This window comes from Sparus aurata, chromosome 13 (genome assembly GCF_900880675.1).
Source record: "Sparus aurata chromosome 13, fSpaAur1.1, whole genome shotgun sequence".
Taxonomy (NCBI): domain Eukaryota; kingdom Metazoa; phylum Chordata; class Actinopteri; order Spariformes; family Sparidae; genus Sparus; species Sparus aurata.
Window position 1 is genome coordinate 6,222,052 of NC_044199.1, and position 24,120 is coordinate 6,246,171.

The following is a 24,120-nucleotide window of genomic DNA, read 5'->3' on the forward strand; positions in this document are numbered from 1 at the left end:
CAAGTCGGTCACATCGGTCACTTTGTGTTCATGCGGAGAAACCTCTGCAGGAGAGAGAGAGTGTGTAAAGCATTTCCAGTCCAAATCCCTTCGTTCAAGTCACCGTGTGTCGGGGGGGGGGCGTTCTACCCAGAACCACGAGCTGGATACGGATCGGGAAGAGGAGGAGAGATCGGACGTATTGCACATATGCATCCACCCACACTCACAGACACGCACTCACACCAAGCCCTCTCATTTTTTCCCCCCGTGTCTTTGTCTCCGTCACCTCCTCTTGGTCCTACATCACGTTCTCAAACAGCTGCATGGACCTCATCATGGTTTCATCCTGCAGAGAGAGAAAAGGAGCAATCAGAGAACAATGATGCAATTAACAAACTATGTGCTGTAGCCTGTATAGCGTATGTACAGTAATGTATTGTCTGTATAGGCTGCTTGAAGTCAGAAGTTACATCATTGTGCATAGAGGAAAATACGTTTTAATAACTCTGTTCCAGATGAAACGGAACATCACTTTCAAGTATTTACATTCACATTCATTAATGGTGTTTAAGTCTGTCTTGTCTGCATGTGTATGGCCTCATTTGGACTCTAGACATTTGTGTATTTATGTATTTTGTTCATGTTGTAAATCTACATACAGTTTATACCTACATGCACTGTTTGGTTTGTGAGTATCATTGTAAAATATTTCTTTAAATAATCATCCAATCTTCATCATGTGTAAATATTTTTTCTGGGTTCTTTTTGCAATATTGTAGAAGCACATGTAACAAAGTAATCTAAACTCAAAGGTCCTTTTACTAGTTTGGGGATCTTAAACAGCATCTCGTGGCTTTTATTTTGGCGAACAGCTCCAAAAGAAAGTCAGTGAACCTCTGTGCCTGGATTAAATGTCACACAGGGACGGCACACTGGAATAAGTTATTAATTATTCAAAAACAAAATAAGAATAATAATAGCAAAGAAGGTACAATCAATTCTAACCAATGTCATAATGTGAATGTGTTAGTACAGTGAGTAATCGCACCAAGAATGAGCAAACTCCACACAGTCGAGACAGAAACACAACGCTAACATCTTATTCATTTGGTTGACTGTGGTTAATATATATTCATGTAATTTCTTATAGTGTCATGTGGAATGTAGATGTAGGACGACACATACCTCCTGACAGGCTATAACAAACTCCTCTAAAGTCACCACTCCATCCTTGTTTTTGTCCATTTTCTGTGAAAAAAAAGCAACAGTCAGTATCAAATAGAAACACATGTTTAAGTCATTGTTGTGGCATTGTGTTCCCATTATATAACATGGTACCTAACTATACTATCTGTAAGTTTTGCACCCCAGGGACTTTAATCCGTAGCGATATAAAACTTAATAAGCCTTATCCAAAACGTGTAATATATGCAAAGAGCCTCGATAAAACCGCGGAGGTTCATTTTGGAAGCTGCTGGGGTGCGATGAGAGGCTTTAAGAGTCAAGATGTTTTTTTTTTTCCCATAAGCTGTGCAAACACAATGGCTTTAAAAATCACCCCTCACTCTTAAAATATCTGACTTTTGACCTTCGTTTATGTTCATCTCATGCATTAGAAATTAACCTGAAAAAAGGCGTCCACGTGCTGCTGGGGGACGTCTCCTTTTAGCGCAGGGTAGGTGTACTTGCCCATCATGTCATAAATGGCTCTCACGATCTCAGTCATTTCCTGGAAGGAGAGAAGATTCGCACCACGATGAGACTTGGCCTTTAGATGACACACAAAACGCCGTATACGATGTGAGGGCCCCGGTCTCACCTCTCTGTTTATGTAGCCGTCTCTGTTGATGTCGTAAAGGTGAAACGTCCACTCGAGCTTTTCTCTCAGGGTTCCTCGCAGCAGTATGGACAAACCCGTGACGAAGTCCTGGCAGCCACGAGACAGAAGGCAAACTCAGATTCTAGGTGGAGGTGAAGGTATGAGTCATAATTTACATTACAATTGTTTGTTTTTACCTTAAACTTGATGGAGCCGTTGTTTGTGGTGTCAAACGCGTTGAAGAGATAATGTGCATACATGCTCGCATCTGCAACACAAAAAAACACATTTGTAGGATCTCCTGCTATCAATAAGCCTCACAGAGCATTAAAAGAGATGTGAAGACAAAGCACTGTACCTCCATGAGGAAAGAACTGTGCATATATGTGTTTAAACGTCTCCTCGTTCACCATACCACTTGGACATTCCTGTGTGAATATAATAAATGAATTAGGGTTAATATGCTCAACGATGTCAATGCTTTATTTCCTGTTTGCTGTAAGAATTCACCAGAACCATGTAGTCATGTGACCCTAATCATATATATCATTTGTCCCTGGAGTATCCCGAGAAATATTATTGTTTTTCTTTTTACAATATATCATGTCACTGTTATACTTAAATTGGATGAATGAGCCATATTCCTCAAATTATCATTCTCGTTCAATCATTAGTTTCACATTGTAACAATGTTTGTCACCACTTAATAAACTCGCACGTCATAACATGATAGATATTATTGTCGTAGCAGGAAAAAGTTTCTTGTTTGGCTCTCAGGATGACAGTGATGTTTTGTTGTTTTGTTGCTCTGACACTTTGCCTCAGATTGAAAATATCTCAGCAATTATTGATGGCATGTTGTACAGATATTCATGATCCCCAGAGATTAATAATAACAATACGCTGTTAATTTCATATCCTAACTTTCATCTTGCGCTGGCAGCAGGTCGAAGTTTTAATATTTCAAACACATGAGTTTTTGAGCTAGCAAGATGTTAGCATGGCAACAGAGTGAGCTAAGATGGTGACGGTGGTAAACATTAGTCTTCACCAGCTAAACATCAGCTGTCACTGTATTCATGTTACCGTTGTCACTTCCCAATCGAAACTAACTACCTGATACGAGTAGCGTATGTGTAGCGCACGTCGGCCATCTTGGACAGCAATTGAACTAACTAATGGTTATTTCGGACGACGGTGCATGGTTTCCTGTCACAGAATGTTATTATTTTGAATTCAATTCAGTTCAAATGGGCTTTATTAGCATGGGAGCTCTAAGAACAGTATTGCTAAAGCATAGAAGTACAGTTTTGGCGGCACACATTAAAGTGAAACTCTCGCCAAAATGCAATCTAGGCTTTTTTTGGGAATGTATATGAGTACGCTTTTACACGAAGGTTTGAATCATATACATTCACAAAAAAAGCCGAAGTTGCATTTTGGTAAGAGTTTCACTTTAACAGCGAAGATGAAGATTGTACAAAACTTGCTATGCCACACAACCATCTGCAGTAACCATGAGTAAATGCAATCATTACTCAACTTAACAAAGTGGTTTTAGTGCAGCTCTGAATGTGGTTTGTCCGCGTGGTGTTGTCGTACCTCACGGTCCAAGATGGCCGACGTAGGGAAAGCTTGCATTAGCATTCACGGCACTGCTGGCTTTAAGTACATAGATCTCATAGATCTGCTTGCATGGCTTTAGACTCTTAGTCTTGTTCAAATAGAAATCACCTGGATACCATTAGGAGTGAACGGGTAAATGTTTTCTTTTGGAATTAGGGTGATCCAGAGCTTAGAAATTAGAAATGCACGCACTGTGCACCAAAGTATTCTAATGAGAGAGTGGGTGATTACATTCTTGAAGCCGCGATAGAGAATCTGCAGCTCCTGTTTGGTGAAGTTGGTCTGGGCTTCCAGCTGCTCGAGGCCCTCTGGCCTGTGGCACACCGTCGTCATCTCCAGCTCGTCATCTGCTTTATCTGGAGGGAAGAAGAAGAAGAAGAAGAAGAAGGAAGGAAGACAGAAAAAAAATACATCTATTATCAGTTAAAGACCTCTGCAATTTCTGTCCGACATGTGCTCTTACCATGCTTTGGATACATGAAAACTGTAACACACAGTAAAGAGGAGAAGTCAGCAAAAGTGTGAGAAGGTGAAACATCAAAAAATGTGATTAGACAGCAGAAAGGGAGCTCACAAAGCAGCGGAATGATAGGACAGCGAGAGGCTCGGATAGAGGTAAAAAGAGATAAAAACGACGGATTATATCAGAGCCACATGTTCCCTCCCCTCAGGGGTTGAGGGATTTTATTAATGGCTACATGGAGCATGGTATCGGCTGCTGTGGAGATGGATGGTGGTTAACGATGTGAAGCGTTTTGGTTCTGCTGCGGGGGGGGCAAGTGTTTGTCACTGCGACTGTCTCCCGGCTCCAGGGCCAAGACTAACATCCTGACATCAGGCAGTGGACACAACACACACACACCAGCAAGTTCAGCAAACATCCAGGAGAAAACATCCTTATAAAGAGCTCCCTGGAAGACTTTATTGAATTCTGGCAGCGGAGGAAACCTAAAGTGGGCCGATCGCACACATTTACAGGCTTGTATCAGTGTGTGGAGCTGGTGTGTGTCTCTCGTGTGAGATATAGTGGAAGTTAGACCAATTTCGATACGCACATGTACTGCTGAGCCTGTTCTCCCAGACCAAGCATCATTAAATACTTGAATGCTCCTTTCTCACCTGGGTTGATCAGATCCGCAAATCCCAACTGTTCCCTTACATGCTATATCCTTTAATTAATTATCTTAACACATTAAATCCTGCCACAGTGAAATGAAAGACCGGCAAGCGACGACTTGACCAAATGTTCACATGTGAGCGCAAAGCAAGCACTGCGCTCCAGCTGCGTCAGCATCAATTGGCTCAGTCGCCCTTCGAGACAAGAAGATTAAAATGGATATAATACTCCTGCTTTTGGATATGGGTGCTGATGACTCATTTCATTTCAGCCCGTTAAGCAGCGGTGTCAAGATTAATCCTCGACACTGAAACCGTATCTAATGTCGTGCATCCCCTGCCAGAGGGGGTCTTAATTTGAAATTTAAATCAAATATCCTGTTGTTCATCCGATTTTTTTTTCTCTTTTTAACATGTCCCAGAGGCGTCAAACTGTGTGATAATAATCTGTAAAAGTAATCCCTAATCAGCTGTGATGCTTCTGAGAATGATTGCTTCTGCTTTGCTCTTGAAATCGTCCTCGTTTGGATCCAGTTCGCCATTTTCTCTATTTCACTTTCAATTCATGCACAATGGTGTAAACTTGCAGCCGCCCATCACATGCGTCCACATGTGATTGTTCAGATCAAAGTCGAGGCTTACACATATGTAGGTTACATACAGCATTTATGAGCCCATAGGCTATTAGGTTCATGCTAATATCGAGATAGTATGAAATTGAAAGGAACTCATTTGAAAGAGATCTTCCTCATGCACAGAGAGCTATTAGAATAACCCGGAGAGATAATGTGCCTGCTGGTCTAAGACATTTTTTGAGAGATTAGCACATTTTGAGACGGATTTCCTGCCCCCATTTCACAGATTATCCCCCTTTTTTGGCTCCATCCTCTCTCGGTTTTTGTTTCTTCTGTTCAACGCTGAACTAGTGCGGTGTACGTTTAGAGTATTTACTGATACAGTACAGCGTGTGTTCCTGCGCAGCCTTCTCTCCATCTTCCCTCCATCTTCCTGTTGCGGTCGCCCTGACTCCGGTTGTCATGGGGATAGACAGCCAGGAGGAACATGAACAGTGGTGCGTATACTGGGTCAGCCCGATCAAAAAGAAAAAAAGGTGTCAAACACAATTTGTACAGAAGCCCCCCCCCCCTCGCACGACAGCAAAAACAACAACGGCGTTGCTTTGCTGCACTTGCGTGGATGTATTTTTACTGCCTGGGTGCAGCTGCCTCCCTGAAAAATACGTGTCGATCAGAAGCAGATGAAATGGAATGAGGGCGCGAAGAGGAAACGGGCGGAGGTGTTGATTAGAAGAGGGGTGAAGACGGGAGGAGGGCGATGGCGGAGTGTGAAGAATACATTGTTAAAGAGGAGGGCAACATATGGCAGGATAGCATACACAATATGTGTGTTGGACATCAAATGGGATGGAAAGACAAACACTGAGCTATTGATCTCAGAGGCGTGATGAGGAACCAGACATATTGATTTTGAATTTGAGGTTTTTCTTGTAATGACTAGCTTTGAACCGCCTGGGGGTTCGAAACACTTATTGGGGATAAGAATATTGCCAGACGACAACATGATCTGATTACCAGTGATGGATTTATGCTCGGAAGTGTGCAGAAGAAACACTGCAGCCGCTTGATGCTGATATACAAGGCAGGAGTCTCGATGTAAACATTTATCTTCATGTACCGGGAGGAGGCGGGGTGTTACGTGATGAAGTGATGGAGATAAGATGGTGATTGCACAGACAAACAGCAGCCCTGTCATGCAAACACACACAGATGGAGGGACTGGGTTCTGAAGGTGCTACAGGTCCGGGCGTAGCTTTGATTGGATGCATTTTCGCTTTACTTTGTTAGTTTGGGATGTATAGTTAACACTATCCACTTTAGTGAGATGAGAAGATCGATGCCGCTCTCCTGTTTGTGTGGTAAATATAACACTACATCCAGCAGCCGGTTAGCTTAGCTTAGCGTAAAGACTGGAAACAGTGGGAGCAGCTAGCCTTGTTCTCTACAAAGACAACTAAATCCATCTGCAAGCACCTGTGAAGCTCATCAATAAAAGGTTTTATCTTGTTTGTTCTATCCAGTGACATCCTGAAGTCCCTGCTTGTTGCCTTGCAGCCTCATGGTGATGACAGAACTCCAGGAAGTAACTGCACTCAGCCAAGACCGACTCATAACCCCCCCCCCCCCATAAAACCACAACATGTCGACTTTTATACGGCAAGTTAGCTTTGTGTGGAAAAAGCCAAGCCAAGCTAACTGCTTGACCCTGCGTACATTATGTGTGCTAACCTAAAGCTAACTGGCTGCAAGGGGTAGCATAGCTTAGCGTAACGACCAGAAACAGGGAAAACAGCTGGCCTTGCTCCGAACATAGGTGACAATATCCACCTCCCTTCTGGCAAAAACTATACAGACCAGCACCAAAACACAAAATATGCTGTGTCCAGTCACTAGCAAGACCAACATATGTTGTGTTTTGGTGCTGGTCTATGCTGGTTTTTCCAGTAGGGCTACCAGCACCAGCATCCCTGCTTGTTACCTTTCAGCCTGACAGTGATGACAAAACTCCAGGAAGTTCTGCAACCAGCTAAAAGTTAGCCCAATGAAATCATATAGAGCTAGGCTAACTAGGCTAAATGCTGCCTGCTTTCAGTCTTTATGCAAAGCTAAGCTAACTGGCTGTGGGCGGTAGCGTTATATTTACATTATTGGTATCAATCGTCTTAAATTATTCCTTTCATTTCCAAAGACAGCAACCACTTTCTATTTTATTTTACTCTATATTTTCTGTATTCGTGTCATGGACCGATAGCAACTGTTGCTACCGTCGACTTTGGTCTGAGCCCTTTTTTTCCGGACTTGGGTTGTGACCGCACATACTGGTGAAAAAAGATTTGCTCTGTTTATAAAGTACACTTGCAATCTGCTCAGTGGTCTAAGATGTAGTATTGTAAGTAACTCTGGCTTCTTTTTGTTCGGATCCCGCCTTGACCTACAGTATCTCTCCGCTCTGTGTCCTATGCTGCTGTGACACTTACTTTCCCTCCAGGGGATCAATAAAGCCTTATCTACCTTATCTCATCTTGTATACCTGTGCACGGCTGACAACACAGGACACACTTTAATGGACCTTGGTAAAAAAAGGTGAGCTCAGTGCATTGTTTTCTCGTGCTTTTGAAAGGCTTTTTATCAAAGCGAAGGACGAGACGATCCCATCTCATCTGTGTAAAAACTGATACCGAGCATCACCCATCGTCTCGCAAGGTCCCACGACGGAGGGTATAACTCCTTTTTCGTTCGCCGCTTCACGTATTTTTATCTCTTATTTCATGCTGCCACAAATTCATCATTCATCCCGGGCTGAGGACTGTTCACACTCATCCTCCCGTGCCCCTCACAACCCAGTCTCCATGACAACGAGGATCTCAAGCATAAGGCCAGGGAGAGGTATGATATGTGAGCTGCGTGTTAATTCACATGCTCCCTTCTAAACCTTCGCTCCCACCCCCCATCCCTCTCTCTCTCTCTCTCTCTCTCTCTCCCCTTCACTCACTCACTCACTCACTCACACACTGACTCATTGAACGGACACCCACATGTGCACAACACACACACACACACACATAATAATAATAGAGTGAGGGGCAGTGATTTTGCTCGCTGGTTATTTTTTTTTTTTCAAGGACACACTACCACGGGGGGTACGCTTTAACCTCCATCATGACCACAGCGTATTGGTTAGACCTCGCACACTCGCATCACTGCTACTTCTTTGAATTATTATTTGTACCTTATAATAGAAAAAAAAACCCGAAATACACAGAAGACACAACGTCGCTGCTATCGGTTAATGCACTTTACATGTATATGCCATCTGCTCACATGGGAGTAACATTCGGTCACACGCATTAGACGATCCATTTTTATTTGCAGTTTTCTGACTTCAGTGTTCAATAATTTACAGTCACTCCGAGAAAATCTGGCACATACAGAAATATGAATGTGCAATATATAGCAAGTAACATAAAAAAAACAAAACAAGCATGCATCATAAACTACAGTTGGTCCAAATTTGTGTCTGATTGTTTTCTTTCTCATTCTTCTCTCTCTCTTCCTCTCTCTCTGTCACTTTAGCTTTTCTGTTGCTCTTTTGTCTCCTCTCCATCTTTTTCTCTCTGACCAGTGTTGACGTACCTCTGGACGGTCTCCTCTGCTTGGTCTGCATGGTCAAAGTGCCCACCACTGCACCCATGGTGTCGCCGTGGAAACCAGCCTGGTCAAACAAACCCCAGAGAAATAACAGTCCTTCCTATTTATTTCACGGTCTTGTGTCAAGCCCTGCCGCTCTGTCTTTCTCTGCCTCCACAGCTCCACTGGATCTTAAAGAGGGCTTTCCCCCCCCCCCCCCCCCCACCCCCGACACTCTGGTTGGTTCTGTCACTGAGGGACGACTCTCCTCCTTTTTGAGCTGATTCTCGTGGATCTCTTTCTCCCAAACACACTCGCAAGCTGCTCCTGCCTTCCTGCGCCACTCCTTCCTCTCTGTGCCTCACTCCACTCATCTGTCAGCTCCCCCCCCGGCCACCCCCCCCACCCCTCTTTTCTCCTGCCTCCCTGCCTCCTCATGCCTTCATGTTATTGTGGAGCGCTGGTGGTAAACCAATGCCGTGCTCAGTAATGACACCACTGACAAACGGATGGTAACAGGTGAAGGTCAAGCTGACAGATGGGTCATTATTTATTCCTGGTGTTTTACTGCTCTCTCTGTCTCTCACACACACACACACACACACACTCACACACTCAACACAAATGCTAATGATGACTTCAGTTCAATACCACTCCAAATTAGTGCTCTGCTCCTTGCCACATGTTTTTTTGTTCCCCCATAATGAGCCCTGTAGATATATGTTAGCTGTGACCCTCTCCCTCTTGTGCTAATGTGAAGGGCACCGTGGCCTAAACAAGCGAGTTAAATTGTTTAATGGCACCAATTGATATTCATGGAGCGACTTCGATTTCTACGAAAATGAGACTGTGTGCATGGGGGGGGGAAAGGGAAGCAGTCGGCGTGAGTGATGTTTATGTCTGTAAAAGTGCTCGGCATTAAAACTCGAACAGCTTTGTCGGGAGCAGAAGTAAATGTTAATTATATTATAAGTGCTTTACCTACCCAACCAATACCATTCACTGTTGTAGAAGGCGGCTTAATGAGTCGTAGACAGATTCAGTCTGATGTAAGCTCGGATGTGTTACCTGACAGGGATTCTTTGCGCGACTCGGCCGAAGATCTTAATGAGTTCGTCTAAGAAAAGGACTTTTTTTTTTTTTGAGAGCGATCGCTCTGATTTACGAGAGCAAGTACAGCACACTTGTTAAAAGGGGGTGGAGTGAAGCAGAAAATGTGAATGTCTTTTTAAATATTCCACTGGCTGCGGACCAGAAATGTAAATGCTCTCCCCGCCTCACTCTTTTTCTTTGTGGTGCGTGGTGGTGTGTGTGTGTGTGTGTGTATGTGGGGGAGCTTCAGAAAAAAAGCCTCTCTTGGTTTTTAAAAAATTCATGCTCTGCCATTTTTTTTTTTCAACGACGTTTTCTTGTTTCTCGAAAGTTGCGTTCCACTTCCCCTTTTACAGCTGCAAAAAGGAGCAGGAGCCGTGTGTGTGTGTGTGTGAAAGCTGTCCAGTGGCATCGATACAGATATTCATGAATTTGATATTTATTATGTCATGGTTGCGTAACCCATGGAAACTCGCTGCCATGTGCTGTTGGAATAGCGAAGCACTGCACAGGACTGAGCATGCAGATGACTGGTGTAGTGAAATTGAAGTTGTGTGTGTGTATGTGTGTGTATTTACATGTGGCGTGCAGAGGGCAGTCCTGAGCTGATATGAGCCTGATGAGACTTTAACATGCGCTGATTAATCAAACATGAAGTCATGCCTAATTCTGATGAATGCACACCTCTCTCACACCAGTGGCGGTTCTAGATCAGTTTTAATAGGGGGGCCAGGTTGGGGCCGGCTTTTTTGTTAGGGGGCACATACAACCCGGAAAAAAAGATAAATCCCTCATTCAGACAAAGCAGTGTTTACAATTTCAGCAATTGTGATTGGGTAGTAAACTGCTGAGACACTTTATTTCTGCCTTTCCCTTCAAAACAAAATCATTACAAGAAATCCGTCATTGTATTATTGATGCAGACTCCCTGTCGGGGGGGCCACAGGGGGGTCCAGACTCAGAGTTACGGGGGCACTGGCCCCTGTTGCCCCCCCCCCTTAGAACCGCCCCTGTCTCACACTACCTGTGCTACCTTTTTTGCTAAAGTCCTTTTTACCTTTCTGTATCCAAAATTGATCCATACAAATATTGCCATACAAATATTCATTACTTTTACAAACTGGTAAAAAAAAAAAAAAAAAAAAGAATCAGCACAGCCACTTCAAATCGGTGATATCACAAATGTTACAAACAATCTTTCCCCTCCGCTGCCCCAGTTCGAAGTGAAAAAAGAAGCCTCCTGACACACATTCAAACACTTGCAGATGGAGAATTAAGTGTTCAGATTACTTTGAGTAAACCGTCGTAATCCCCGTGACAGATGTCTGGAACTTTCTCTCTAGTCGCCCTGCACTGTGACAAGCACCAGCAGGCGGGGTGAAAGGGGGATGCTGTCCCACTCTCTGGCAAAATTACAAAAATGCATTCCCGTTGTTGAACTGGCATGCCCCCTCTCCATCCACCAGTCAGAGAGAGAGAGAGTGCAGCCCATCCTCAACAGAGAAAACAAGTGTATAGGTCAACTGTAAAATGAGCGCAACACCCATGTTAGACATTTCTTGTTAGGCGGTGACCTCTAGTGGCCATAGGAGTTATTACGGCGCTAAAGGAGGAAGTCAGACAAGGGACATTACTCAAAAGTAGTGACTTATATTGGCATATTTTAATGTTGATTGCATGTGCTGAGTGAAATCTTTAGGCAAAGGTTTTTTTTTTATGTTTTTACTTGTCTAAAGTCATTTCTCATGCAACTGTATTCATCATTTACAGTTAAAAAACTGTGTGTGATATAAACGGTACATTTCAGTGGGCTATTTGCATTTCACTGACGTGTATTTTGAATTGTAAAGGGAATATTAAGTTAAAAACATGATTCTTATTGGGATTTAAAACCAGTACCATGTACATGCCAAGTGGAGGCATTTATTTGCCATTTATTTGTAATTCATAAATACGTTCACAAGCTTTAGCAGGGCCCCGCTCATAGAACTATACCCATATACTGTACAGTAGATACATGGGTCGGGTGCTAATCTTGCCTAAACTCAACCAGCTGTTAGCAGAGGCGTTCCTAGGTTTCTGACACATCCGGGGCTTAGCCCATAGCTGGTCAGTTAATGAAACATTTTTAGACATAGAGACATTCTCCACGTAACCTATCACCGGTGAAAAAGGTGACAACGATGCAATCCCATAATCACAGATCATCAAACGAATGACCCATTTTGAATTTAGTTTGCACCCATGTAAGTAGCCACTGACATTAGCTAGCTAGGTAACAACACATTGTTTTCCCATGTAACACAGTACAGTAGAAGAGGCAGGCTGTGCAGGATCCCTGTCTGCTAGCTATCATGCATGAAAAACAAATGTAAACAAGATGGTTTAACATTATAGCCTAACGTTAATGTTAGCTACTTTTCCCTCTAGAAGAAGCCCAAGCTTAATTATTTTTAGGAACACAATTTACATTTACAATTTACATTTACAGACAGATGCTTATAATATTAGATCGTTTTTTCCGTGTAATATCAGCCAGCTAGCTAGCTAACGTTAGCTACTCCCCTCTAGCTCCAGCTGCAACACTCATTTTGAAATTATACATTTTTCCATAATCCATATTCCCATTACCTCTTTGACTGCTGACCACCTTTGGGGGAAAAAAATCTTGTGACACTTGCTTGTTGTTGTAAAGCCAATTCGCGCCTGACCGCTGAAGCTCTTGGGTGAATGACGTGCGACCTGGAGGTGTTAACCACTTGTGTGCCAATGTTGTAGTAGTGGATTATTTTTTTTTTTAAATAACAATTAATTGTTACTCAAACCTGTTCGAAAACATTGTTTTATTGAAGCAACAACACAAGATAACCCTTGAGAATTACATTTTTTTTTTTTCTTTAATTAATATTCGGGGCTAATCAAAAAACATCCGGGGCTTTAGCCCCGAATAAAACAGCATAGGGACGCCACTGGCTGTTAGTGTGCAATGAAGATCCGGTACACTTGTAAGTGATGCTCAGCAGTAAAGTTGTTTTGGGGATGATAATATATGTCATTTCATTGGTGACTGGCGATCAACCTATTCAATCTTTTAGGTATGAGGATGTTTTTACTCCTGGTCCTGCCCCTCCTGTAAGTTTTGTCTTAGATCTATAAGAAGTTAGAAGTAAATATTATTATAAGCACATAGTTCTGTTCTATATTGTCGCCTAAATACTCAACAGTGTGAGCTTTATGATCAAAGTGACGAGCAGGAGCATGAGCGAGAGACACACTGCTGCTAGCATTCCTGTATATTTCTGTGATCGACTGTAACGCTGAAAACAAACCCTCAGAACAAAGCCACCTCGAGACAAAATGTTTTAGCCATGAGTACAAATCGCTAGTTAGTCACTATAGATGTCTGGTGCAGTCTGAGGACATTAACCTACACTGACTGCGCTGTGCTCCGCGTTTACAGTTACATAATTCCTGCTAAATATACCATCATACCTAGGGTTGTGTATTGGAACATACGCATCATTAGAATGCTTAATGTCCACATCCAGGACAAGAACAGTGCTCCCACTGGGCCATCCCCCCGGTCAAGATGAACAAATCACCCACTGACAAGGACCAAGGACACTGCGCCGCTGCCTGACTTACTAATGGCTTCATTATCTGTTAACCGCTTCATGTTCTACTCAAGTTAAAGCCCATTATCGGACTGAATACAATGTGAAATGTGCTCAAAATCAATTTGAAGACATAATTTTTTCAAGGAGAGAGATCTATGTTTGTTCCATGATGATCTGTGGACAAAGGCCAGATGAGAGGTTCCCCTCGTTATGCAACAGCTCCGATTACTGAATTATTTTGTCTCCACTGCTCTGCTCTTCACCTCAACATCCCCTCTGTCTCCTGCACTCTCCACATTCAAACAAGATGTGCTTTAAGTGGTGACGAACGTGGATTTGACAAAGGGAGAAAGGTTACGCGATGAATGAGCCGTCACATAATTCAAATGTATACGGGGAAAATGTAGTCATAGCAACTGATTGGTTTAATAATCTGCTTTTCCATGTTTGATACTATTATAATTTTGATAGCTTGAGGGCTGTTTGACTGGTCAGACAAGTTAATAAATCGGATGAGTTGTGGGAAATTAACTCTTGATGAGAAATGTAGCAATAGGGAGATTTAACCCCGCCGTATTTTAGTACTTTGTAATGCATGAGAATGTATCAGTGAGAGGCCTTTTGAGAATTCATTGTTAAGAATAAGAATTGCATAATAACGATAGCGTAGTTTCCCCCCCCCGTGTCTTTAAAATTAATATTGAAGCATGTCAAAAATTGGGAAAATTCAATTAAATATTTATTTGCTCGTATTTAAGTGCTCATAGTGCTCGTACTGTACCGAGCAGTGCCCTCGAAACAAGACAGGTATTCAGTGGAAAAATGTGCCACCAGTTCTATTTGACGAGACGGATTACAACTCGAAGGGGAGCCAACTTTTGACCGAGGAAACGCACACAAGAAACACACAAACAGACACAAAACAGCAGTCAGGAAGTGTCCACACAGTCAGAAATGTACTCAGCATTTACTCACATCATATTTGAAAGTGATTAGAAGTGATTTATTTGCCACGTTTGTCTTTGTTGGCTGACAGCACACATTTCCTTTGTGTGTTGGGTTTGTGGTGTCACTCTTTGAACAACAGGTGGCAGCAGAGTACCGTGTTCCCTGATGCTCAGGTCGCCATTGCATCAAACTCTTTATGGCCATGTCTAAAATACAAAAGGGAGCTCGATTGACCAGAGAACAGCAACATAAGAGCGTGTGAGCTGAACGTACGGCACCCCGCGACAACACATACATCTCGCTTCATCATCTCAACGCTATTCTCCGCATGCTCGTTCTTCAAAAGTGTATTTTGCATTTAAAAGTCGGATACTAAAAAACAGTGAGGCCGGGGAGAATCAACTTTGAGAATGAAAAAGGCACGGCGGAGGGCAGGAGAGACAAAAATAAACCCAGACGAAGACAGTTACATAAAAGTGCGTAGTGAGGTGATGTAAAAAATTAAAAGCAGAGACACACGCTGTCAGCTCCGATCCACTGCCTCTACAGCCACAGACCAGGAGAGAGAGGGAGGGAGGGAGGGAGTGAAAGGAGACGGAGGAGAAGGAGGTTTTTTGGGAGGGAGTACAGTTTACAGATTGAAGGGTGATGTCGGATAATTCTACAACGTGTTTTTGGATCACAGCCGAGGTGCGGTGGAAGTTCACGCAGGCTGTAGATCGGAGTCGGGCTCCGCGGTGTGGGATGAAGTGACTCTCGCTGCAAGGTTATGCACTCAGAGGGCACATGTGACTTGTAATGGCAGGGGACAAGTGCAGCGCGGGGCGGGATGTTCGATTCGGTTCGCCGTCTCCTCACCACACTGTTTCCAGCAGAAACACAATAGCGTGTATATTATAGTGAAAGCACAAAATGTCACAATGCTTTCATCCTCAACACGATTGCTCGGTTTGTAAGAAATGGCCGGAATTGAACGGTGGCAGCAAAACTTGTTGCTCGGTGACTCGTGTAGCTGTTGATGCTAACGGTGAATGGTTGGCTAATGTGTGTAGTGTACGGTCAGTGCTGTATTTCCTCAGGATGTTACGAACAAAAACAGAGCAAAACATTTTGAATCTGTTTGCAACTTATGTCTCTTTTTTCCCGACAAATCCAAACAAATTGGTACATTTGCTCAATGACCGCATTTGAGTACAAGTTTAATGTATATACTTGTACTTTACTTGAGTCTTTCCATCTAATACATAGATAAATCTATGTTTCCTTGTACTTTTTACATTTATCTAACTTGTTTTTGATCTACTGATCACTTTAAAGATTCTGTTTTTATAAATGCGAAATGTTGTTATTCTTTTATTGATTGAATGGCTGTCTTTTTATGGTTGTGTGTATTATCCGTCTTTTATGGTGTACGTATTATGTGTACTGTGAGCTATGGGATACATAGAATTTCCCTGAGGGGATGAATAAAGTATCCATCTATCTATCTATGTAGCCAACTTATAAATGATGTGCTGCATATGTTATTTTGGACGATGCCTCCCGGCTCAGTACAGGAAGTTATTAAAGTAAAGTAGCTTCACCGGCTACTACATACAAGTGCTAAGTGATCATTAATTATAATCGAGTAATGTAATATATATGAATATAAATGGGTCTTTCTGCATGATGAGGACTAATGTCTTTGGTACTTGAAGTACATGTTGATGTACGTGAAATACTTTTGCAATTTTATGTAATCGCAATTTGGAATCCACTCGTAACAGAGTAATCCTACATTTTTGGTACTTTTACTTAAAGTAACAGATCTGAGCACTTCTTCTGCCACAGGAGGGGATTGTAGGTTCCCCCACTTCTAATTTATTTCCAAAATTTAAATCGCTCTTTTCCGATCCACAACTCAAATAAGCCAGACACATTATCAGTGACCTCCCTTGAATAAAACTAGGAGCTTTTGTATGCATGTAAACTGTCTTGATAGTGTTGTTCAGCTGAATAATAAAACGATAAAGCAGCTAAACAACAAAAAGCTGCTTTCACAGGCTTTTTTTTGTTGTTGTCACAAACAACAGTCATTCTCGCCAACTTTACATTCACCTTACATCTCGCAGATTAGGGCTAAACCGTTTTTAGAAGCAGAGCTACGTAGAACGAGGACATACAGTTCAGTTTACGGGTATAAACACTCGAGACACAGGAGCCACCGGGGACCTCAGAATAACTGCACAGTCAGTCGGCTCAGGGCCCGAGGCACATCTCAGGCTCCGTTTCCACAACTCTGACACTCTCGCAACGTTTAAAGGTCTGAAAATGAATATACATGCAGCTGCAGTTGTAAGTAGAGCACTTTAAAGGTTAACAGGCGGCGTTTTTTACAGTTCGTGTCACTATATATATCCGAATGTGTGCAGGCAAATGTGCATAATAGGCCAAACTACTGAAGATACGTGTGTGTTGAACACGAGGGACTCTTTTTTTCAGTCTACCTGACGTGCTCGCGTGTGTGAGGATGAATGAGTGTGCGGGTTTTCATGTCGTCCTCCGTGCATACGACAGCACGCAGGTCCTCCGCGCCATCTGCGGAGTGGAGATGGTGCTCTGAGACGTGATGATGGGCTAATTGAGCAGAAGTAAACGCTTCAACCTACAACCACTGCGAAGGAAAATAGGTTCAGATTCGAAGGTTTATGGACGTTAACAGAAACACACAGTATTCAGCTTCCCTTTTTGACGCCATTGCTTAAGAGGTTTCTTCTAAACTGCCTTGTATTAGACACGCGTGTATGTAAAAGGTGATAACGCATTAGGGTAACACCTATGAATTAAACAAATCCCACTGTGAGCCCTATTTTAGATGATTTATAACTTATTAATTTGACCAGGGGAACTTAATTAACTCAGTGACATTCAATAATGGGAACCGAATGAAGACACGGCCTCTGCACCGCGCAGTGCACGAGCATCTTGACCTTAAATAACAAAAAGGGCAGCGCCGTGAGCCGCGGTCAGCAAAGCGCACACACAGAAAAAGACGAGGGGAGAAGCGAACTAACATGTACGGGGGCACAAAGACGAAGGAACTCGATGTTCCATAGAAGCCACACGCCATTTCATCTGCTAACTTTGTGAACACAGAGACTGCGGCGAAAAAAAATTAATAAATCTCTTCCCTCAAGATATTCTGTGTGCTTGGATTACAAACTTTGTTACATCTGCTTTGTATTTCTGCAATTAAATCATTTGTTTGGGCACTTCACGTCTGTTATATTATACTTGTACTTAGGTATTGCGTGACACCATGTGATCCACTTAGTACTCAGTTAGGATTTTAAAAAGCAACTGAGTGCAATTTGAATGAACATCCAAACCTTTCACCTGCATTTCTGTAGGAGAAAGGCTACAAACGGGCCAAAGAAAACGCTGAGAAACGCAAGAAAACACAGAACTCTGCGGCAAAACTTTTCCAAGAAAATGAAAACGATGCAGTATCTGTATAGACCTCTCCATAGCTGATATACTTGGCAACTTGTACCCCAAAACAATCTAGATGGGTCGATGGAGTAGCACTACAGGTAAGAGGGAAAATATGTATTGATTTTGGGGGGAACCATCCCTTTAATCGCAACCTCCGCACACAGGACAACATCTAAGTGTGTGTTTCTTTTCCCTCCTTACATCATTACTTAACTTTGTCAATTAGTCCAAGCAATTAAAGTCGAGCCCCTGACTGTAAAGTAGGTGTGGAATTGTTTCTCCGTTCTATAAAAGGACGGATCGTCTCTGAGACGCTGAAGATCTGTGGCTGCAGTGCATGACCCAGATTGTCAAACCCGTGGCGCCATAAGTAGGCTGCGTTACTTCGAGAATAGCTCAGTGGCTGAGGAAGCCACACGGATTGCCACCGTCGGCGGGTTTCATCGCATCGCACTGAAGTTATTCATATCAAAGTTATGCCACGTACTGTAAATGTGCACGTTGTGTGGATGCTTTTGAGGTTAGGTTGATTTTAGCGGTGTCCACTGTGAAGCTCTACTTGGACAACCACCCCACCAGGTAACAAGATAAAGTCACCTGTGAGAGTTCGGTCAGGTGGCCCTAAAGCGGATGGATCTTTGTTATTGGAAACACTGATTTTGTTGGTACAGTCAACTGCGTATTCATACTTTTAACAGAAACTGTTGAAAACAGGATAATCGAACATGCTACTGTTAAGTTGTGTTCCTAAAATAATGAATTTTTAGGTTCGTTAAAATATCCACATTTTTTTTTTTTTTTTTTTGACATTGCCGCCTTATGATGTGTTTTCTCCGTCAAGTTCACTTCATTCCCCCGTAAGAAATCAATTCCTGGCAGTGAGATACGCTTTCAAACAAGTCAGAGCATCACGGAAAGAGCATCCAGATGTTTCTAGTTGGGAAAAGAAGCAGCTGGGTTCAGCAGCTCTGCCTGCACCTACCACAAACAGACACACTGGTGTGCAGTTTGTATCAGAGCACAAGGTTTGTTTTTTTTTGTTTTTTTTATGTGAGAGCAGCCCAGTGTGTTTTATCAGTCGTGACTAATTGCAGCAGCACTCTGACTTGGTGACTCAGCATTCGTTCCTCCCCGTTAAGGTGAAAAGTAACTTCACCGAAGGCTGACGGAGGGTTCGGAGCAGAAAAAGATCCGGGGCTTTTAACGCGAGGGTGAAGAACATGACAAGAGGTGGAGAGTGCGTCGCAACAGTTGTCCAAGGGGGAAGTGGATGGATGACGCGCGCGTGACGTTCAACGTTCAGCTTTCAGTTCTTTACACGGATCGTCCAGGAAACGCAAAAAAAGAAAGCCCTCATCCACTGGCACATCAAAGGTAGGCAAACTCAGTAATTACTACAAATAAATGCACATTATTCACAAAATGAGCCATTACAACAATCTCTCTACCTGGACACAAGTTCTAGAGAATGGAATTCGTTCTGTGGGGAAGCTCGAGGCGTACTGGTGGAAATGAAGATGTCAAAAAGAAAGGATAATTGCCAATCGTTTTGAAAGAGGACAACTTAGCGTGGCAGTATTGATCAACCTCTACGCATTTTCTTGCAGGAAGGCAAAATCATGTGCAGTTATGTTCTACAGCAGATGTTTCTGATGATGTGGCTCTTTAATGTGACCCCTTAAAACAGGCTGTCCGGCACAGATGATGTGGTAATGTGAGGGGGGGGTTTACAGATCCAGTAGTTCACCTCCCCAACTCTCACAGATTCATCTGAGCCGCCCTGATGATATTGCCATTTGATATTTATGCAGCAGGACCAAGACACAACCAGTGAGAGAGGCGTCGCGGAGCAGCTGACGGTGCTGCCAAGCAACGGCAAACACTCTAGGCCTTTTAGCCCGAAGTTAGCTTGCACGCTACCGTGGAGAGAAACTCAAAATCTCGCAGAAGAATGGAAAAAAAACGTGCTGACGGCGTCTCCACAGGCTAAACTCCCATCTTGTACATGGCTGCTTCCGCATGAGTTCACGTGAGGGGGATACAGCTGCAGATCGATGAAGCGAAGAGCACTGAAGCCACGCCCCGCCGCTGCACAGAGCGGGGTGCTCTGTTAATTCAACATGCATTAATATTGAACGCGTTGAGTGTCCAAATTGCACTAATTCCGACATGAGGCATTTGAAGTAGAGTTCCAACAAGGAGTGAGTTTTCCTCCTCAGATTACTTTCCTCTGAGGCCGATTTAAAAGCCTCAAGAGGTTGAAATGTGAAATATTTCACACAAAAAATACGAGAAAACTGGGGGAAAAAATGAACTATCATGAATAATTTACCGTAACAGAAATATTTCACTAACCAAACTCCCGGGGTTGGGTGCCGCTGGCCTGTTTGTTAAAAGCTGCCAATCCTCTATCCTCATCGGACTCATCTGGCCTGATGGCTCAATATAGCAGCCACCAACACAACACCACTTACAGCGCTTCACACTCTTCTAGTGTTCAAAACTGTTAATAGTTCAAACTCAGTCAGCAAGAATTGCATTGCATCGCCAGTCTTGCTGTTACATCTGCACCACCGATTGAGAGGTTGTGTTGTATTTATATAATCGGAACTCTCACCGACCTGCACTTGCGAAAGAAAAAGGCTCAGGGTTTTGCTCAAGGACACCGTGACAGCGCACATGGCTGCAGATGAATAGGCTGCGCTTTGGTTGTTGTGGGAAGAGAATCTTGACCTTGACCCTGTGACAACAGAAAGTGTGCAGTACTGTGTCACACTGCAGCTGAAATGGATTTTTGAAAAGAAAGATGAATGCATAATTCTGTCGTAAAAGAGTTCTTTGACTGGAGACTGCAGCTATGGCTTTGGTACTAAATGCGTGTTAACACGTTTTTGTCTGGAAACACAACGATTACACTCATGCAGATCTTCTGTCATGTTAAACGTTGGGTGTAGCCCTCTCATAAAACACCTTTGTTACAAACAAATACACGTGAAGAAAGTCATGAATTTGAGTGAAACGTGTACAATAATAATGATGGTTCATTTGCGTTTGGGTGACAAACCACAGTACCTTTCGTGAGAGTTCCTGAGACCAATCTCTGCAGGGACTGGATTAATTTGAGCACCCCCTGCCTGCAGCGGCTGGTACAGCCAGCCATCCTGAGGGGCCGACGAGGGGGGCCGAGTCTCCACCAGAGAGAAGCTGTTTCCTCGAATATGTCTCGTTAATGGATCAAGCTCGCAAGTCCCTCCACAGTGTCCCTCGGGGAGCTATATGGTGTGATGTCCTGAATCCAGAGATGAATCTGCCTCAGTCGTTTTTGTTACGGAGCATCTTTAGGTTCTTCTAAGGTTCTAAGGTAAAAGCGGTGATAAATGATAGTTGACAAGCAAAATTAAGCTTCTGCTGTATCTTACAAACGAAACGATGCGTCTTCTCCTCCCACCAGTCCAAATAAACGAGACACAGTTCACCTACTCACTCAGAAAACTGATGCTCAACATACAGGCACATGCTGTGGTGAAAGTTTAAGAGGCAGGTGTTGAAAACAGCGTTGGAATTACCTAAAAGATTCAGAAATGCTGAATGGGAAAAAAAAATAAAAAATCCAGACCTGCATGTCAAAACTTTTAAAAAAGCAAAGTTGTGTTCCGCAGACCGACACGAGCCGGGAGATAAATTATTGAACGGACTCCAAAAGTAGAAACGCGACGAGCCGCGTGCCCCCCCTGGAAGTTCTGTCCGTCTAAGAAAAAAGCAGTCCAGTTCTTTCTCACCTCCTTTTCTGTATGGATCTGATCACTCTTTCCCTCTCATCTTCTTTGTCTTGTCTTCTTCGTCCGTGGTCTTTGTGAGGTAGCACTTTCTCCCGCGGTGCATGTGTGTTTCTGTGTGAGGTTTTCCTTCTGAGCTGCAGTGGGAGCCCTGCGGCTGTGGTCTGTGGAGGAGCTCTTGCTCTGGCACTCTCAGCAGATCTGTACTGCAGAGAGCGCCACCAGCCACCACTGTACCCGCCCTCCCTCCTCTGCACTCCCTCCTCCTGTCTTGCATATGTGCTTTCTCGCTGTCAGTCTGGCTGATGCTCATTGCTCCGCTTCTTTCTCAGAGTTGCGCGATAACATGAGCGGGTAAACAGCAAGGTGTGAAAACAAGTGAGATACTGATTTGAACCAGAACTCAGATTCCTGTAGTCCAAGTTTCTCATTAACTATTGCATCATCCTCTCCACGCTGGGATAACAATTGTGTTGTATAATATCACACACTAATATCAGTTGCCTTCACACATCTCACAGGCTGTAGGACACACCGTCAGAGCTGTGAATGTCTTTTGCAAAACGTCAAATCACAGCTTACAGTGAGACATCAGAGTCCTCCGTGTTAGATCAGTACATCTTAATCGTCTGTATGAATCAGACATATCAGGCTTCAGTGTACATTCTCTGTGAGGAAAGGGAACAAAACTACACCTCAGACCTTTTCTATTAAGTGTGGCCAACATTGGAAAAAAAAAAGATTGTGCCACATTTGCCATACTACATTTTTAATGGTGATTAAATGTATGTTCATAATGAACTACTGATATGTTCATAATGAACTACTGATATGTTCATAATGAACTACTGATATGTTCATAATAAACTACTAAGTAGTTCATAATGAACTACTGTTCATTATGAACTACTGATAAGTTTATAATGAACTACTGATATGTTCACAATAAACTACTGATATGTTCATAATGAACTACTGATAAGTTTATAATGAACTACTGATATGTTCATAATAAACTACTAATATGTTCATTATGAACTACTGTTCATTATGAACTACTGATATGTTCATAATGAACTACTGATAAGTTTATATGAACTACTGATATGTTCATAATGAACATATCAGTAGTTCATAATGAACTACTGATATGTTCATTATGAACTTATCAGTAGTTCATAATGAACCACTGATATGTTCATTATGAACTTATGTTCATTATGAACTACTGATAAGTTTATAATGAACTACTGATATGTTCATAATAAACTACTGATATGTTCATAATGAACTACTGATATGTTCATAATGAACTACTGATAAGTTTATAATGAACTACTGATATGTTCATAATAAACTACTAATATGTTCATTATGAACTACTGTTCATTATGAACTACTGATATGTTCATAATGAACTACTGATAAGTTTATATGAACTACTGATATGTTCATTATGAACTTATGTTCATTATGAACTACTGATAAGTTTATAATGAACTACTGATATGTTCATAATAAACTACTGATATGTTCATAATGAACTACTGATATGTTCATAATGAACTACTGATAAGTTTATAATGAACTACTGATATGTTCATTATGAACTACTGTTCATTATGAACTACTGATATGTTCATAATGAACTACTGATAAGTTTATATGAACTACTGATATGTTCATTATGAACTTATCAGTAGTTCATAATGAACTACTGATATGTTCATTATGAACTACTGTTCATTATGAACTACTGATATGTTCATAATGAACTACTGATAAGTTTATATGAACTACTGATATGTTCATTATGAACTTATCAGTAGTTCATAATGAACTACTGATATGTTCATTATGAACTTATCAGTAGTTCATAATGAACTACTGATATGTTCATTATGAACTACTGATAAGTTCATAATGAACATATCAGTAGTTCATATAAACTTATCATTAGTTCATTATGAACTACTGATATGTTCATAATGAACCACTGATATGTTCATTATGAACTTATCAGCAGTTCATAATGAACTACTGATATGTTCATTATGAACTTATCAGTAGTTCATAATGAACTACTGATATGTTCATTATGAACTACTGATATGTTCATAATGAACCACTGATATGTTAAAAAGTGAAAACAGTTTTTTATTTGCTGGATGTGCCAACAGAATTACCACAAAAGATTGAACAATGATTGGTTGAAGTTTCGTAGCCGGAAAAAAAAAAACATTTCTCGATCTTCATAGCAACAACAACAACAAGCATTCTCCTCGACAGCTGAAGTCGAAGGGGAGCTGCATAGAACTATTTCATTCACTACTTCATGCTGAAACGCTGTTTTGTTGCTCCAGAAATTCACCTGACTTTCCATCAGCGTGTGGGCGCCTAGATAATGACATCATTCTCATTTTAGGGTGACCTTTTCCTTTTAAGAACCTTTCCTTGCAGAATAC

The 24,120-nt window shown here is 42.2% G+C and overlaps 1 protein-coding gene across 2 annotated transcripts; it reads right to left on the reverse strand.

Annotated features, from left to right (window-relative positions):
* Window positions 1-244: 244 nt before the first annotated feature.
* kcnip1b (Kv channel interacting protein 1 b) lies at window positions 245-21,872 on the reverse strand. 2 transcript variants are annotated; one of them, XM_030438733.1, is made up of 8 exons: window positions 20,952-21,872; window positions 3,659-3,783; window positions 2,160-2,229; window positions 1,999-2,069; window positions 1,802-1,909; window positions 1,607-1,711; window positions 1,168-1,230; window positions 245-328 (listed from the first exon to the last, which is right to left on the reverse strand). In XM_030438733.1, exons 1-8 carry the CDS (start codon window positions 21,037-21,039, stop codon window positions 281-283), a joined length of 678 nt encoding a protein of 225 aa, XP_030294593.1. In that variant the 5' UTR covers window positions 21,040-21,872; the 3' UTR covers window positions 245-280. The 2 variants fall into 2 exon arrangements, with proteins under 2 accessions (XP_030294593.1, XP_030294594.1); XM_030438734.1 differs by lacking the exon at window positions 20,952-21,872 and adding an exon at window positions 8,755-9,125.
* Window positions 21,873-24,120: the final 2,248 nt, after the last annotated feature.